We start from the raw sequence: 16513 nt of genomic DNA, 5'->3' as shown, positions 1-16513 counted from the left end.
CAGCTACAAGTCACTTTTCCACACCATGATAATCTTCTGAGATTTCTAATTATACTGCAATATACTCTAAATAAATAAGCAATGTAATTGAGGGTCGGTGATATAACCTCTAATTTATATCATAATATTACAAGGACATTTGTGATAATGATATTTATGAAGCCATACACAAATATTACTGAACAACATTTTGTTGATGATTTGCAGGCAGCAGCTTTCATCAGTGCAAACTAAATGAACGGCACTGTCCTTTTTTCTTTTGCAGTGAGCCACTGTCCTTGACTGTGTTTACATGCACTTAAGTAAGGAAGGAGGAATAAGCTTTCTAGATTAGTTGGGTAACAGAGTTTAAATGCACCTAAGAAACTGGTTACCGGAAATCCGCGTATGCATGCAGCGGATAAAGAATATGATTTTTTCCTCCTTCTTGAATTTACTGGTCTTGGAAGCGATCAGATTTTAACTGTACAGTGAAAGAAAACGCTGCTTTCTAATGTGTTTTCTTTTATATATGAGGCATAAATAGAATACAGTACATATTGATGCATGTGTCAGGGAGTATTGTTCAAGTGAGACACATGGCCAACAAGCGTGCTGAAAAATTAAAGGGCCATTCCACCACTTAATTGTAATAATATTGATTTAATTTCACAGCTGGACTTTTTACCTCCCACCCTTACACTAAACCACACACAGGCAAAATCAAAAGCCTGGTCAGAGATCTGAGACTCTCTGTATGGTATGAATCAGACTTGATATGAAAACATTCCCTTTATGTGTGAAGGTTCTGCCCATCATCAGGGTAATCTTTTATTCATCGTTTCTTTGCTTCAGAGGCTGCTCATATGTCTAGGATCACTGAGGCTGTTTAATCAGAGGCATACTGTAAGTGAGGCGGCGGTTGACCTTTGATTTGTGATCTGCTTTCAGATCATAAATTGAGTCAAGAGTTTACTGATAGTGATTTACAGCTGAATTGTAATGATGTTACAAGCATCTCTTGGGACATGTCAGCGACTACAGTTAGTATGTTTGAGAATATATAATTCAAACTCCTGTTAATCCAGATTTAAAATTTTTTTTTTATCTCTTGGATTCAAAATAGGGCTGAAACAAGTCCTCAAGAACTCAAATAACTCAAATACTTAACATGCTTCATGCAAAGTTGTTGCCTTGAAACTTTGCTTAACCTTTGTATTTCTATACAGTCCAGCATCTTTCTCGCGGGTAGAGAGAGAAAATAGCGAGGGTTGAAGAGAAGAGAGAAAACTACACAACATGTCCAAAGTCTGGGAAAAACCCTGCACTGTGCATTTATTATCAACCCAAACTAGCCTACAATAATAACACAACATCACGATCTCAGCAGAAAATGTCCAGACTACAGAGTGAACCCAGCACAGAAAGGAGCAATGAATACGGTATAAAGAAACCTTTTTTAGCTAGTGCAATTTACGCCACATCAAATAACAAACTGATCTTACAAATGTAGCTATGTTGGAACTTCTAGTTCTGAAAGCAAAGTTGCACAACTCAAAAACATTATTTATTTATTATTAGTTGAGATATTTCCATTTTAGGAAATGGTTTGCTTTAAACCCAGAGTGTTGATGCATGTACATTCACTACATTTTACTTAGATTGAACGATAATATAACAACGTGCAATACAAACATAGATTTTAAAAAAGAAAAGGTTTATTGTAGGAGACTTGTTGTTTACAACCTTAAGAAAGTAAAATCATTTCTTATCCGATGACTTCATTAATTGCTGGAGTCGTAAATATAATGCTTAATTATAATAATGATCGATAACTGCAGCCCTAATTCCTAAGTAGCCAGTCCTGGATTTGTCTTTCATAAAAAAAAAACTGACATCAGAGAAGAAATATACAAGCAAATCAATGAGCCACCCAGAGGCTCCTGAGAATGAGATGGAGTCATATGAAGAGTTGCACCAGTATCACTGCTGCCAAAATTAAAGTAGTAGTAGTAGTAGTAATTAAAGTATTAAAGTAGTATTAAAGTACACACAGTTTTATGTAGCATAAAAATTCGCCAATTTTTTCTTATTACTTGAATTTGTGAGCAAAGCCAAAGAATAGTACAAATGTGCTTCAGGGTTTGAAATGTTTTCCACTTGCAAGGGCTACACCAGTCAAGAGGAAAGATAGGCTGACTGTTTGATGGCTCCTCTCACTTCTCCCATTTGCTCCTCCAGGCTTCAGTTGACTGGACAGCTGCTGTCTGTGAGGTGTAGATGTTATATTAGGCAGATGGTGACTGAATCACTTTCTTTTACTTGCCAGTTCCAACATTGCAACCTATCTCTGTTCCGTGACCTTACCCCACAGGGAACACATCTCTAACTTACGAAATCACAAAAAGCACAGTCTTGCACAGTGTGCTTCAGCAAAATAATTTAATTATGTACAGTAGCATCCAAGTGCATTGCACACACAGCCAACGATAATAAAAAGAAAAAAAGTCAGAATATGCTTGTGTTTAAATTTTGACTTGGAAAAAAACAAGACTTAACTGTGGTGGTTTAACTGATTTTATGAGTCAATGTAAAAGCTGCCTAATGAGAACTAATTACTACATCACATGTCAGTCAAGACTTAGCATTAACACTGCTCATTCCAGCTCCTCCTTTTTCAAACGAACTGAGTTTCAAACTAAGTTTGCGATATGTAATAAACACACAAACACACACACACACACATACACAAACTGTCTTTATGATGCATTCAAAAAGCAGAAAAAACTGTTTTCTTAGTGGTGTCCTGCTTAGCTGCTGTGCACCTAGTATGTGCGTAGCTTTCTGTGTACCTGCTTGTGTGTGTATGTGTCTTGTTGTTTGTGGCTGTGTGTGGGTTAATACTCCAATGCCCATATAATATGATTGCAGTACAGCTTGTTTTGCCTCAGAGGTGTGTTGCATATTATTGAGGCCAGAGAATGACTACTGGGGTTTCAGCCTAATGCAGTCTCAACACCTGAATGTAGCTGCAGAGACATACCTTTAGACATACCTTTGATAGAATACGCGGCACCCCTTTCAACACTGCAGGTCTTTCTATGTGTTTGAGAGTGTGCATTTAGATAAGAGCAAGTGCAGGGAGACAAAAGTAAGTTAGTGATAGAGTTTGTAAGTATTTGTGAGAAAAAGGAAGAGCAAGAATATTTCCCTTAACTACAAAAGTATATTGCTTGTATACATATGGGGCACAACACTGACTTGTGCATATTGTAGGTGTTGGCCAACTAGGGCAATATGTGAAAATGACCTTTCTGCAATAAGCTGCACAAAAAAAAGGGCTTCAGGTAGGGAAGTGACCACAGCACATCATAGAGGTTACCCTGTTCTCTTCTAGCCCTAGCACACACATTCATCACCAGCCTTCCCACAGGGCTCTTTGTGTTTCACAGCATTTGCCAGGGTGCATTATGAGATGGGATACCATGTGCTGTCTTTGCTATGCAGGGCAGTCTTTGCACCTGTGTGTTTCTGCAAGGTCCCTAATGGACCACACTGTAACAATGATTACCACGGTACCTATGTTTTAGCCAATTAACTACAAAGTAGAGTACAAAATACATATATGGAACTTTTTACATCTAATCCTCTGCCTTCTAGGCAACCTTTAATGTCCACTAATACCAAAGTTTTCTAACTTTTAAAAGTCACAATCTTTTTTTAAAGTCAGATGGTCATGCAGCTGAGACTATTCTGGTGTGTTGAAGGATGATCTGACATCTGAGTTGGATGCTGTAAAACACTGCATCCACAAGCTTCTCACAAATCACCATCAACACTAAGCAAACACCAACACTTTTTTTTTTACATTAAAGATTTGACACTATGCTGTAAAATGTCACACGGTTGAGCATCTTTCTCACAAAGTCCCTTCTTGCTGCTGCATTGCTATTTGTGTTTGATGCAACTTTGACAAGGGGGGAAAATGTTTTGGATTGCTCATCATAATGTCATAATCTGTGAAATATCAGTTCTGATTGAATCTGTGATACATAATGTATTGGTGGTGGTAATGCTAATAAAATCTTGTGCCAGCGATCTGTTCAAAATCAAACATTTTCCAATCTCTGGATGCAGGAAACAGACTCAGAGCAGCTACTCACTCAGAAATATTCCAGCAAAAGACAAGCAAGTCATGTATTTCCCCAGTTGTTAAGCAATGATCAAAATTGGATGTGTTTTGACGTTTTTATCACAATAGCTAGGAGCGAAATGCCAAGGATGAGAACATCAGTACGTGACGTATGTGTTTCCTGTGATTAAAAACTGTTTGTTTTAATCCAGTGTAGGAACTGTGGGCTCTGCCGCTGACAATGAAACATTACTATATACTGTGGTAAATAATGGGTGTAATCACCTTTTATGGAAACTAGCAGAATGAATGTTTTAAAAACTCTTGATACTAAGAAATAATAAGATGTAAAGTATGCACAATTTGTAGTTATTCAGCTAAAAGACAATAAACATTCAATATAATTCTTCATAACTAACTAACTACACATTTGTGTCTTTTTTTCTCCCACTGTTTGTGTGTGTGTGTATTGCAGCTGCTGTCAGACAGCCAAATCAACATGGTGAAGGTAGTGAACTCAGTGAGCGATGCTCTTAATGCCATGCAGAAGGAGAACGTGGGCCTAAAGGCGCGTGTCAAGGCCGACTTGCAGAGGGCACCGGTCAGAGGAGCCCGTTTCAAGGGCTGCTCCAATGGTAAGAGAAACTAGGAAAGAGCTGTCTGATAGGACTGAATTCTTTCTTTATAGATCTTTCTGTTTGGTATTCATTTTGTCCCTTACTCTGTGTAAGTATAATTCACACATCACTGACTATGGGACTTTCATGTTGAGATCTCCCACTGTTACAACAGCTCAACTGTTGTGTAAAATTGTATTCCAGTGTAGTCTGTCTGTCATCCTTCCTATCATATACAATATTCATCTGACCCAACCTCTCCTGGTTAAATCAGTATGTTTCCCTTATCCACATTATCCAGTGGCCTTGGTAGCGATGTGAACGTTTCACTGTACATGACAAATGACTTGGATGACCACAGAGCTTTGTTGCTGAGAGGCAGAGAGGGGCCCGAGGCATCACCCCATGGGAAAGCTTCTAACCACTCGCCGCATACCCGATGGCATTGCCCTGTTGGGTTTGCCTTGCATAAATAGCCAGGGAGCACAGAGTGAAGGCACTTAATGTATAGCATACAACATACAATGACAGCATAAAAGAGAATGTGTTCACATTTTCTGCAAGTGCTATGACATGTTTCATAAATCTGCAAACATGAGGGCACAGGCATGTTCTAGGAATAAAGAGTAAAGTTATAATGAGGCATGTTTCCAAGGTTTCAGAGTTACTTTAACTCTGAGGAGCTGAAAGTGTTTTATTAATATCCTATCTTACAGACAGTTTGGGCATCATCAGCCTAATTGATGTAATTGAGCAATTAGTTGACACACCTGCTAGCTATCACTGTTGTTTTCAAAGATTTGTGCCTACTGTCATCGATGGTTTAAAACTAAAAGTGACAGCATGGGTCTTCTATTTTGTGTATCTGTATTTTTTGGAGTAAGGCTGCTCCCAAAGTATCATCTGTAAGGCAAGACCAACCAAGCCTTTTTGCAAATATACTGTATTAGATACTTCAACACTTATGGGTTGAGGGAAAAACATACCTTAAGTTAAATTATACATTTTTAAAAAGCTAAAAAAAACAGTATAAAAATTGAGAACAGGGCTGCTTTTCTCGTTGTCTTGAGAATCTCTGTCCATGGTGCTGAATATGTTTGGCTCTTGTTAAGAATGTTCTTGACCTAACTCGATTATATCTGAAGCAACGAGTAAACAGTTAATTGAAACACACCAGAATTTTGTGTGGCAATAAATCATCAGTTAGCCAAGTCTCTCAGTAGGTATCATAGCCCAACTGGGACATAATTTCTTCGAGTTTATTTTAATTTGTTGTCTCCTGGCTGTAGTCAGTGACTGTGTTTGAAATCACTCCCTATTCACTCAGTCACTACTCCCTCTATAATATACACTCAGTAGTGAGCCGTAAAGTGAGAATCCAGACACTTGCTAATCATGGATTGTATCAGATTTCACTCTCACTAACAACAGTTTTAGCCACATAACAGTAATTCTCTTATCTCTTAAACTGGGAGCACTGTATTGTAGGATTGTTAGAAAAATATAGTGCACATGCCAGGTACTTTACTGTTTTGTTTCATTGTGGAAGCTCTGAGTGCACTGTATACTATAGTGGATTGGTTTAGACATTTAACAATCAGACACCACTACAAAATGCAGAATACGCTGTGTAGTAAATAGGGGATCATTTTGGACACATCCAGAGACACAACCATTAGTGAATTTATGAGCTGCAAACAGAACACAATGTGATGCAATAATAGTGGTGAGTGTGACTCAGTTGTTTGGACAGTTGTCTTCAAACTCCAGAGATACTCTCGATTCCTGGCCACATGTCCCTGGACAAGACACTGAACCCTGAATCCTTGGTGTCTTAAGAGGGCTGCCAGTCCACAAGACTTTCCCCAAGGGGCTGAGTAAAGTATCAATTATTATGAATAAGACTTTAGTTTATAAAGGAAATACTAAATGCACGGCCACTGTTTTGCATTGTATTAGATAATACATGCATTTGTGTTAACAAAGGTGTCTGATAGAGTACATAATAAGAGATGATTATGTAAGAACTTTATTTTTTTTCCAACTCTAGTTCTCTGCAAAATGGTTAAGTCAGCATCCAGTGCAAAGTTGCAACAGTGATTACATCAGCTGTGTTGTGGATCTTGGAGTATGGCTCATATGCTGCTCCTCTTCTCATTATTTTATATTGAGCCTACTGGAAAACAGTTGTCCAGTTCAGTCAGTTGTCTGGCAGGGACAGCTCTCATTTTTCTACATAAGTACTTCACCATTTGTAGCAATCTTATCTGCCTGCAGACCTTTTCATTAGCCGTCATTCAAGGCATAATTAATGACAGCACACAGCATGACACTTTACATTGACAGTTTGAATTTATACTAATCTATAATATATATAATTATAATACTATTTTGTTCTGTATGTACAAGAGAGATCATTTAATGTGAGCACTGTTGATAATTCCAGTTACATTGTATGTATGTGTTGTTTGCAAAAGAAAAAAATGCAAATAACATTAAGAATCATTTGAAACCAAATTGAATTTTTAATGTTAATCCTTTTTATGGTTCTGAATCAGTCATTCATTCAAGGCCTTCCTGATGACTAATGTTTTAAAATATTCTCTAAAGCGCAGTAATACCTACTTCTCACAGCATCTGACCTAACATTATGATGTCTTCTACACAGACAAGGAAGGTGCCAGTAACAGCCTAATCTTAAGCTATTATTTGAAGTAGCCAATCTCCCTTCGGTGGCTCAGTTTGTCGTTTTTACTTTTCACACATAGCCAGCAGTTAGCTAATTAAAATGTCTTACTTTAAGACATTGCTTCTCAAGTAGGTTATTATATGCAACGGCCAAAGCCCTACGTCTGTTACATGGTTTGTAATTAAGAACCACTTGAAATTCTTGTATGTTTCATGTAAATAACCTAAGTGATTCACCCTCACCTATTTGGAGCATGTCGTATGTAAATCACACTGGTGAAGCTGTACAACATTAATCAACCAGCACCAGGGTTCAGCACCCTGGACAGAGTTTTTCAGTTTCAAGTATCTGCCCTATTATCTGCCTATGGAACATACATCCTCTACTAGATGTCCATATATTATTATTTAATACATTTGTTATTATCACAGTGTTGTTGTATGACTTCACCTGCCTTGGTCTTTTTAGAAGTGCAATCCCTTACGATTAAAATGACAGTGTTAAGGTAACTAATGCACAATGTAGATATTGTGATAGCACTACATGTTCTGACACACACATATTCATTCTTAATTAAATGTTAATTCACGTACAGACAGTATATCGTACACTGACCCTATCGAATAATTAACTGGTCACATGAACCACACAATTGCTATTTTTCATTTCTGTCTGTATAGTGTGTGTTTAAGTTTGCTGCACAGCCACGAATATATCTTTGACTAGCTGTACGTCCAACTGTGCCTGTGAATATTTTAAGTATTCATCTCTGTACTGTTTGCATTGGATTCCCATAAGAACATATTAGATTTTCCAAGTTATATGAATCCAAACCTGACAGCAGTAAAACCCTACTCGCTTCAATTGCAACAGAGTTTCTAAGAGGAATGAAACAGCTGCATGAGACCTTAATTTCAGTCTTTGGTCTGCCTGACTTTTCTGTCATATTGCTCATTCTACCAGTGAAGCATTTAACAAATTGCAAATCTTTTGGCAAATATTCAGTTGACATTTGGTAGATATCTTTATTTTTTGTGTTGCCTTCTTTATTCTCATGCTTAGAAACATGGTTAGTTCATGGTTAGAGCTGTAATGTCTGCCATTTAGTGAGCAGTGTTAGCTGGTGATGTAAGGAAAGGGAGCATGTAAATGTCTCAGTTCTTACTGTGCAATGCATGCAATGTCAGGGTGACTTAGTTTGAAGGGTTTATGTGAAGGAATATTTGGTCGGCATACAGATGAGATTCACAGCACTCATACTCATTGCATATTTCTGCTGCCAACCACACACAGTTGTGTGCACACTTACCCAAAGTTTACACACATTGATATATCTAAAGGTGTACTTATATATATATATATAGATATATTACATTTGTTTACAAACGTCTACAAATTCCATGAATGGACAGAACAATAATGACGAACTGATCCTAGTAATAATAATTATCTGTGTATCCAGGATGGATATAGTTTAGGTTTTTATTTTGTGCCATACAGCTTCATTTATGAGCCGCACAATGGCAATGGGTGACAGGCTCCTTTATAAACACTGACTGTGATTTGGCACGTTTTACTGGCATAAATACTCATTACTGCACCACATCTGCAGCTGGAAATAGTCTCACATGCACTATTTTAGTCGTTTTTGGAATTGCATTTGCCCTACCCTGCAGTGCTCAGAAATTATTTAGATGTTTAAACAGTAGATTTCAGTGAGAACCAGAATGTTCAGAATGTTAAAAAGTGTTGAGAGGTACACCCATTGTAGCTTTTGTTTTTTTCATGGCATTTGTTGAAAGCATAAAAGTAGACTATAGCCAGGTTTATGCTTAACTGTGTTAGTCAAAGCTAACTATTGTCTAATCTAAGGGTGACACATTTATAGACAGCTGGCACTGAAAGAGTCCTAAAACTCCAAACACAAATTTAACCAGATCCAGACTTGTCAGACAATCTGTGTACACACATCTAAAAATCTAAATAAATGCAAACACACTTAAATTGTTAACACAACTTGTGAAAGAAGCCGTAGAGCAACTGTATGATCGCGCAGAAGAAAAAGGTCTCATCTGGTAGAGATCATTAAACTGAACAACTTTGAAAGCCTTTGTTGAAGAAGACATAACGAAGATGTTTTTTTATGTCCCATGAAACTTAAACAGCCTCACTTTCCTGTAATAAAAAGAAGGACTGGGGAATGTTAGCATTTATGTGTGATGATGATGAAAGTCAGAGCTTATTAGTTGAGGCTTACACAGAGAAACGGAAAGGCTTCAGGGAGACCAAACATTGCATATCATGTAGGGACTGTAAAAAAAATCTTGTATGGCCTTTTCAAGAACTCTCTTGGCTGTTTTAAATTCAGGGGTTTGACCTGGTGAAGGCTGGCATGCATAATCTATGACATTGTCCTCATCACAGAGTTCCTTTCCTGCTTCCTGGGGAATAGATTTAGTCTCCCTTGTGTAAGATGGGCTGCTCAGTCACAGACAAGGGTGCTACTATTCTGCTCTTCTGTAGCGTACAGGCTCCCTGTCTCTGTCACTTCTTCTCTGCACTAACTCCTAAATTCTCTTTCTGCCTGCGTGTTACATACTCACTCCACTGCTTCTATTTGTCTGTATTATATCAATCAAATGTATATCTCTCCTCACTCCTTCCTCTCTGACTTCCTCCCTGTATCTTTTGTGTTATCTCAAATCTATGTCTCCGTGCTATATATCAGCTTCTTCTCTGTGGCATTGCATATGTGCTCCACCCTGTGCCGTTCTGTCTTCATTTCGACCTACTTGCATTCCATCTTAAAAGGTTTTATCTTCGCCACACTTCGACTCGGTTGCCCCAGTGTGTCATCTATCACTCGCCCATCTGTCTAGTCATCTATCTTTTTTTGTGTTTTCTCTCTCGACACAGACATTCTCCACCTCCTCATTGTTCTTTCCATCCTTTTCAAGCGCCATCCTTTTGGAAAACAATTCAGATAATTGAGTAAGCTAACACTTTGAGGCTTCATTTCGACAGGATGACTTCACAACATAGAACCACAATTGTTCCATCATGTTTACTGTGCTAGTGGGACCCACTAGTGCCTGGCTGTAGACAGGAGACAGAGTACGACAAGTGTTATCCTTCCTCATATTCTCTTTGTTACTTATTTCACTTTACCATCACATGTATAGTATCCTTTCCCTTTGCAAGCCACATTAGACCTCGCTTATTTTAGGTCTCCCTACTTTCACCTCTCCCCAGGCTCGCGTCCCCGTGACTGCGGTGATCTGTACGCCAGTGGTCAGAGAGAGGATGGCATCTACTCTGTGTTTCCTGTTCACCACCCTGCAGGCTTCCAGGTCTACTGTGACATGACCACTGACGGAGGAGGCTGGACGGTGAGTCATATGAAAAACATATTACAATGACGACACAAAGGTCTTAAGCTGTATGTGTATCAGACTAAAATAGAAACATTCACTCAGTTGCTGCATTTTCACTAGGCTTATAACGAAGATGGGAGGGAGCTGAAAGCTTTTACAAAGTAGCATTAATTTACTAATTAACACCTCTAAAATAAAAATGATTCACTAAACAATCTTTTTTAACTGCGATTTCAGCTCCATTGAAGTGAGAGTCATCCAGTAAGAGGTGCTATACTGTTTCTCTACACAGTTCTCCAGCTGTGATAAAAGTTGTACTGCCTTAGGAAGCACATGCATCAATCTGAAAAAAGTATCATCAAAATTTTATCACGAGAGAGAGGGAGGGAGAGATCTTAAATTTTAAGAGGACCTGTTTGCAAACAGTCTGTTATTTTTATGTTTGGTTTTTCCATTTAGAAAGCAGAATACTAATTAGACATGCTTCAAATGAGACTGTCAACAGGTGAAGTTCTGAGAGGAAAATGAATGAAGAAAGAAAAGAGAGGAAATAAAACATGGCACGGAGAGTTGAAACAAATCTGAAAAACACTTGATCAATCATAGTGACACGTTATGTTCAGTTGGGTTAAGTAAATGGGAGGTACACAGTACTGCAATAATAAGAGCAGACATTTAAAAAGGCCTATTTAATAATGTAAATGGTATATGGTGCTAAGTCTTCAAGCTCGCAGTACAATATAAGCACAACAAAATGCAGAGGCAGCTCGTTAAAATACTGCTCCAAGAAGCAGTTTACATAATAGCTGATGATGTCTGACCTGTTTCTGTTTTGAATTTTAGGAAACTTGCATTCTTGTCTTTGTCTACTGATGCTGTGAGAGGTAACATGGAAAAGAATCATTAGAATTTCTCTTAGTCCGCGTCTGTTACTTGATCAAACATCTGTCAGTCGTCTGCCCTTGCTGAAGCAAATGTAGTTGTTTAAGTGAGAGTGTATACTGGAAGTGCTGTGTCTTTTGGGAATGAGAGACAGCGAGGTGAACAAACATTGACACAGAGCTGTTTGAAGATATATTTGGAAGTGTGGTTTTTAGATGTATTTCACTTTGTGCACACAAAACATCTTACTGGTTAGAGCCTTTTATTCCCCTTTGTACTGTAATGTACTGTAGTAGTCCTCTGGGATAGCAAAGCAGTTCTTAATAGAGAACTAAGGCCTTGTAACATTTAAAGAGTTTGAAAATTCAACTACACGAGTCCATCACAACTCTTTTTACAGGCTGTGACACATTTTTGTAAAGCACCCATGGGCTCATTTTGGAATCTGTCCCAAGCTATTCATGGATTGATTAAAAAAACAATGAACAAGTAAGTGTTTTGGAAATTTGTTCCGTGTATTTCACACAAAGTGGTGCAGTCTTCATGAAAAATGTTCCACATGCTTTAAGGGAATACATTAAGCTAGTGGTCAGTTAGAAAATAAACTTTCAATTTAACAGTTTGTCTTGTTGAAACATTTTGATGGATATTTAAAAATGTCTTTGGATGCACATTTTAAGGCTTCCTCCTTTGAATGTGTGAAAATGATATAGAGGTGTGAAAATGTCTTCATGTCAATAAGAAGCATTTCTGAAACCTGTAAACAGCTTTGCTTGCAATCTTTTGGCTGCAAACATGCAATACAAAGGAAAGGAAAAAATAAAAGAGCAAAACTAAATACAACTTAAAGTATGTATTGTACAGTGGTTTGGTTATAACACCATTAACACATTTCCACTAAAAACACACTTACTGTATAAAACCTCCACTCAAGTCACTGTTACATAGGCATAACAGTGAATTATGTGTGTGTGCGTGTGTGTGTGCTTGTAAATCGGTGACTAACTGCGTGAGATAGGCAAGGTCGTACCCTGCTATCATCAAATAAAGCGAGACTGTCAGAGTGACAGAGTGCTTAGCACAGCATGATGGAATAGAGCTACATACCAGCCTGTCAGTGGGTAAATGCTTATGTGGGAGCATGTGCACGTCCGTGTATGCATGAATTAATGTTTATGCCAGAGCGTTCACAGAAATAGCCTGTGAGTGTGAGCATGCTTTCATATCTATATCAAGAAAGCCCTCCCTCCTTTTCATACAGCATGGTACACTAGTGTTAAGTTACCGCTCTTTGCATATTGTCCTATAAAAGGATTTACAAAGCTCAGATTGATGTGATAATGTAGCAGTTACAGATCCTGCCTGGTGTGTTGAGCTGATTGTGATAATGCTTGAGCCTCATTTAAAGCTCAGCGTTGTGCGATCCAACACGGGCAGGTGGGGAGAGACGGGATGCTCGGTGAGTGGAGTGGCTTACTGTCTGTCTGATTGTTGAGCTTAAATAAGGAATGAGCCATATGCTGCCGCCTCATTAGCATACTGTGACATGCCGTAGCACTGTTGCAGAGGCTGCTGCAGAGGCTGCTGCAGACAGAGAGATGAACAGGTTAGTCAGAAAAAGGAGGGAACAGAGGAGTAAGTGAGAGTCAGACAAGACAAAGGAGAGAGAGCCCAATGAAAACATCAGAACCTCATGTAGAGATGACACAACATGGGAAAAGGCTATTAGGTTTGTGTCTATATGTTGAAATACCCTCATGCAGATATAAGAAAGGTAAAATCTTCCTCATGTATTTGCAGTAAAAAGGTAGAACCTGCTTTAAGTAGTGGTGACAGGGAGAGTCTAGTTTTAGACACCACTCAACAAAACTGTTGAATCAGTCAGTAGTGACCTTTAGGAAAATGTTCATATGTCTATGACTATATACGACACATAATCCAAGTTAGATACACTGCAGCTCTCCCCGGTGATTTGTTTTGCCAAACAAGATTTGCTTAAGTTCTCTGCAAGTTCCTTAAAGGTATAACAGAATGAAGGGATAAGAAAGACAATTCTACTGTAATGAAGGTATTGCCTTCAGTTCCCAAGGTTTCATGGCTACACTGCTAATTTGGAATATGAGGTGCTTGCACTGCCATCACTGAAATAATCTTCTAGGGCATAATGAATCATTGATCGTATACAAATGTATTCCTATTTTTCTCACTTTCATGTGAAGGAGCCAGACAAAAGTAAAAATAAACAAGTGTCAGCGGTAGCGGTTTCTCAAACTCTGTGCTTATCGTTTGTGAGCTATACCTACTGCAAATAAAGTGCCAGGAGTTTATTATAGACACATGAAGTGTGCCAGACCTCCTATTTTCTCAGTAATGAGTGTGTCTTTTATGAAGCTGCTTATTGTATGAACATAAACACACTAAATAGAGTGTAGTATAGGTATAGATAAGATAAGCATACAGTGGATATTTAGATTGTGCATCCTCAGTAGAGCTGAGAAGGGTGGAATAAGTGAAGGTAATCAATTTGAACACTGCCCTGTCAGTTAAAGCAGGTCTGTTGGATAACTTAAGAGTTTGGTCATTCTGGTTACAACATTTGTAATATTAGCATGTTTGAGACTTACAGCGACATTGAACATATGCCAGATATGCTGCATTAATGCAAAAACCCATGTTACAGACAGGCTGAGCTTCACTCCAGACAAACTGTGTCAATGCAGGATTTAATCAGTATTTATGATCGGCCACATGGGGTCATGACAAGATACTCGTCTGCTGCTTAATGTTCTTTTTATTTATTTATTTTTTCAGGAAATCATAAGCAGAGCAAAGGGCCACATTTTCAATCCAAAGCCATTAGTGTGCTCTTCTATCAGCTGTCACTTATTCACTTATACAAACAGTAACAATCTGAGCTGTCCTACCTTAAAAGCAGAATTTATTCTTGCAGCGTCTGTGTAAAACCATCCACAACCTTGCTCAAGTACAGAGCTCCTACTAGATCAGCTACATCTGCATTCTGAGCTCATAGGCAGGAATCCTTTGAGGGATAATGAAGAATTTCCCTCTCATTACGTTAGCGATTTGTTCCAAGGCAAAAAAACACCTTTTTATGTTGATCTTCTCATAGGTTCTGCCGTCCAGCTGCATCGTCTTGTTTGGAATTGTATTTAAATACCAAATCACTGAGACTCAAATGACAAGTGTGGCTCAAGCTACTGAGCCATGCAATATGTCGGCTGTGCACGGTGTGATGGAAATGGTCAGGACTTGTACAAGTTCCATACAATCTAAGTCACTGAAGAGAAGGGGAAGATCAGGAGAAGAGAGCAGAAGGAGAAGAGACATTAGTACAGGATGATGGGGATGGTTGTCACAGGAAATTGGTCAGTATTTCTCCACTGCCATAACTCACGCCCCAGAGACTGTCTGACCACAGAGGTAGGAGGGATGATGGTAGACAGGACATAAAAGAAAAGAGCTGTCATTACTAGGCCTGAAGCGCAACACACACACACACACACACAATCACACACACACACAAACACACACACACACACACACACAGTGCCACAGTACAAAATAACCTCTACAAATAATCAGAAAAGGCATACATGTCTACTTTCAGTAAATGTGTGTCCATATGTACTTACAGACACACAGAGGAGCACACACATACTAAAACACACACACACACACACACAAGTCTCTCACTCAGATAAAGTAATCCTTTGGGCATGTGGTCTACCTATTTCAGCAAAGGGAGATTTCAAATGCCATTTAAATACAGCCTCACGGCTTAGGGTAATGTCTTCTATTATTACTATTTTATTTGTTAAAAGGGAAGGACTAAAAATGACCGTGGCATAAATAATGAATGAGAGTAGATATATCAGAGTGCAGTGTAGAACTGCATTATCAAATGGTGCTTTTATCGGAAACACTGCAATCACGCTCAAATATTCAATTCAGCTAAGAACTGAAATGTAAAAGTTTCAGATTGAATGTACGATTGTGTGCATGTTGTATTACTCCTTTAAAGGCTTGGAGTGCCTTTTGAGCATTTCAGAGTGTACGGTTTAGGCTTTTCAGTCTACTCTATCTGGCTCAGAGTTCTTCAATATTTCATCTGTGTTAGTTTATTTCTATGGAAAAAAAGAAATTCTAGGGTGGCTGTTTGTGCAGTTATGTCTTATCTGTAGTTGTTTTGTAAAGCAGCAAAACTGAAAACTTTATACTACAATTAAACTTTTTAATTCAAAGCCTAATTGTTTTCCTCATGTTTAGATTCACATTGGGACTTGACTGTGAGTTTATTTTTTTTAATTTATGTTTCGTACACTCATTAACGGGAATGAGGAGACAGTTTATTGTGGTGCCTTTGGGAGCATGAACTGTCTACCGGTAGCATTATCACAGACAGGGTCAGACATGTCCTTTAGGATATTAGTGCCATTAGCTGGGACTGGCTGCAGGTTACGTGAGGAAAGGTTAGGCAGTTGGGCTGCTGCTGGAACATTCGCTGATTTTATATTCCTCCTCTGTTACATGAGCAGACACACAAATAGGACTAAGCAATATCGCTGCTGTTGGACCTGCTGAAAGTTTGGATGTTTTATATCCCATTATATAGTTTTCCAAGTACATACCTGAAGTCTGATTCACTGCATTTATTTGGGGAGGGAGCATTTATACAATATATGACTACAGGTACATGCCAGAATAGACAGATTATTACTAGACCTCATTTTACAGGCAGTTGATAATTCTTGTGCTCTGCAATCAGGTTTCTGTCCTTTACCACAGTTTGAGCCATACAGACAGATTTAGGTTTACAATG

At 38.5% G+C, this 16513-nt stretch overlaps 1 protein-coding gene across 2 annotated transcripts in view; it reads left to right on the top strand.

The window, feature by feature from the left end:
* The window catches only part of fibcd1 (fibrinogen C domain containing 1), an 82590-nt gene that overhangs the window by 30878 nt on the left and 35199 nt on the right, over nt 1-16513 (top strand). For both annotated transcript variants that reach the window (XM_026354071.1, XM_026354070.1), the window contains 2 exons: nt 4587-4746; nt 10670-10806. In XM_026354071.1, the coding sequence (XP_026209856.1) occupies nt 4587-4746; nt 10670-10806 (297 nt within the window). The remainder of the gene's footprint in view (nt 1-4586; nt 4747-10669; nt 10807-16513) is intronic.

This window comes from Anabas testudineus, chromosome 12, assembly GCF_900324465.2.
Source record: "Anabas testudineus chromosome 12, fAnaTes1.2, whole genome shotgun sequence".
Taxonomy (NCBI): domain Eukaryota; kingdom Metazoa; phylum Chordata; class Actinopteri; order Anabantiformes; family Anabantidae; genus Anabas; species Anabas testudineus.
The sequence above is the reverse complement of the archived record's forward strand: the minus strand, read 5'-3'. Positions and strand labels throughout refer to the sequence as shown.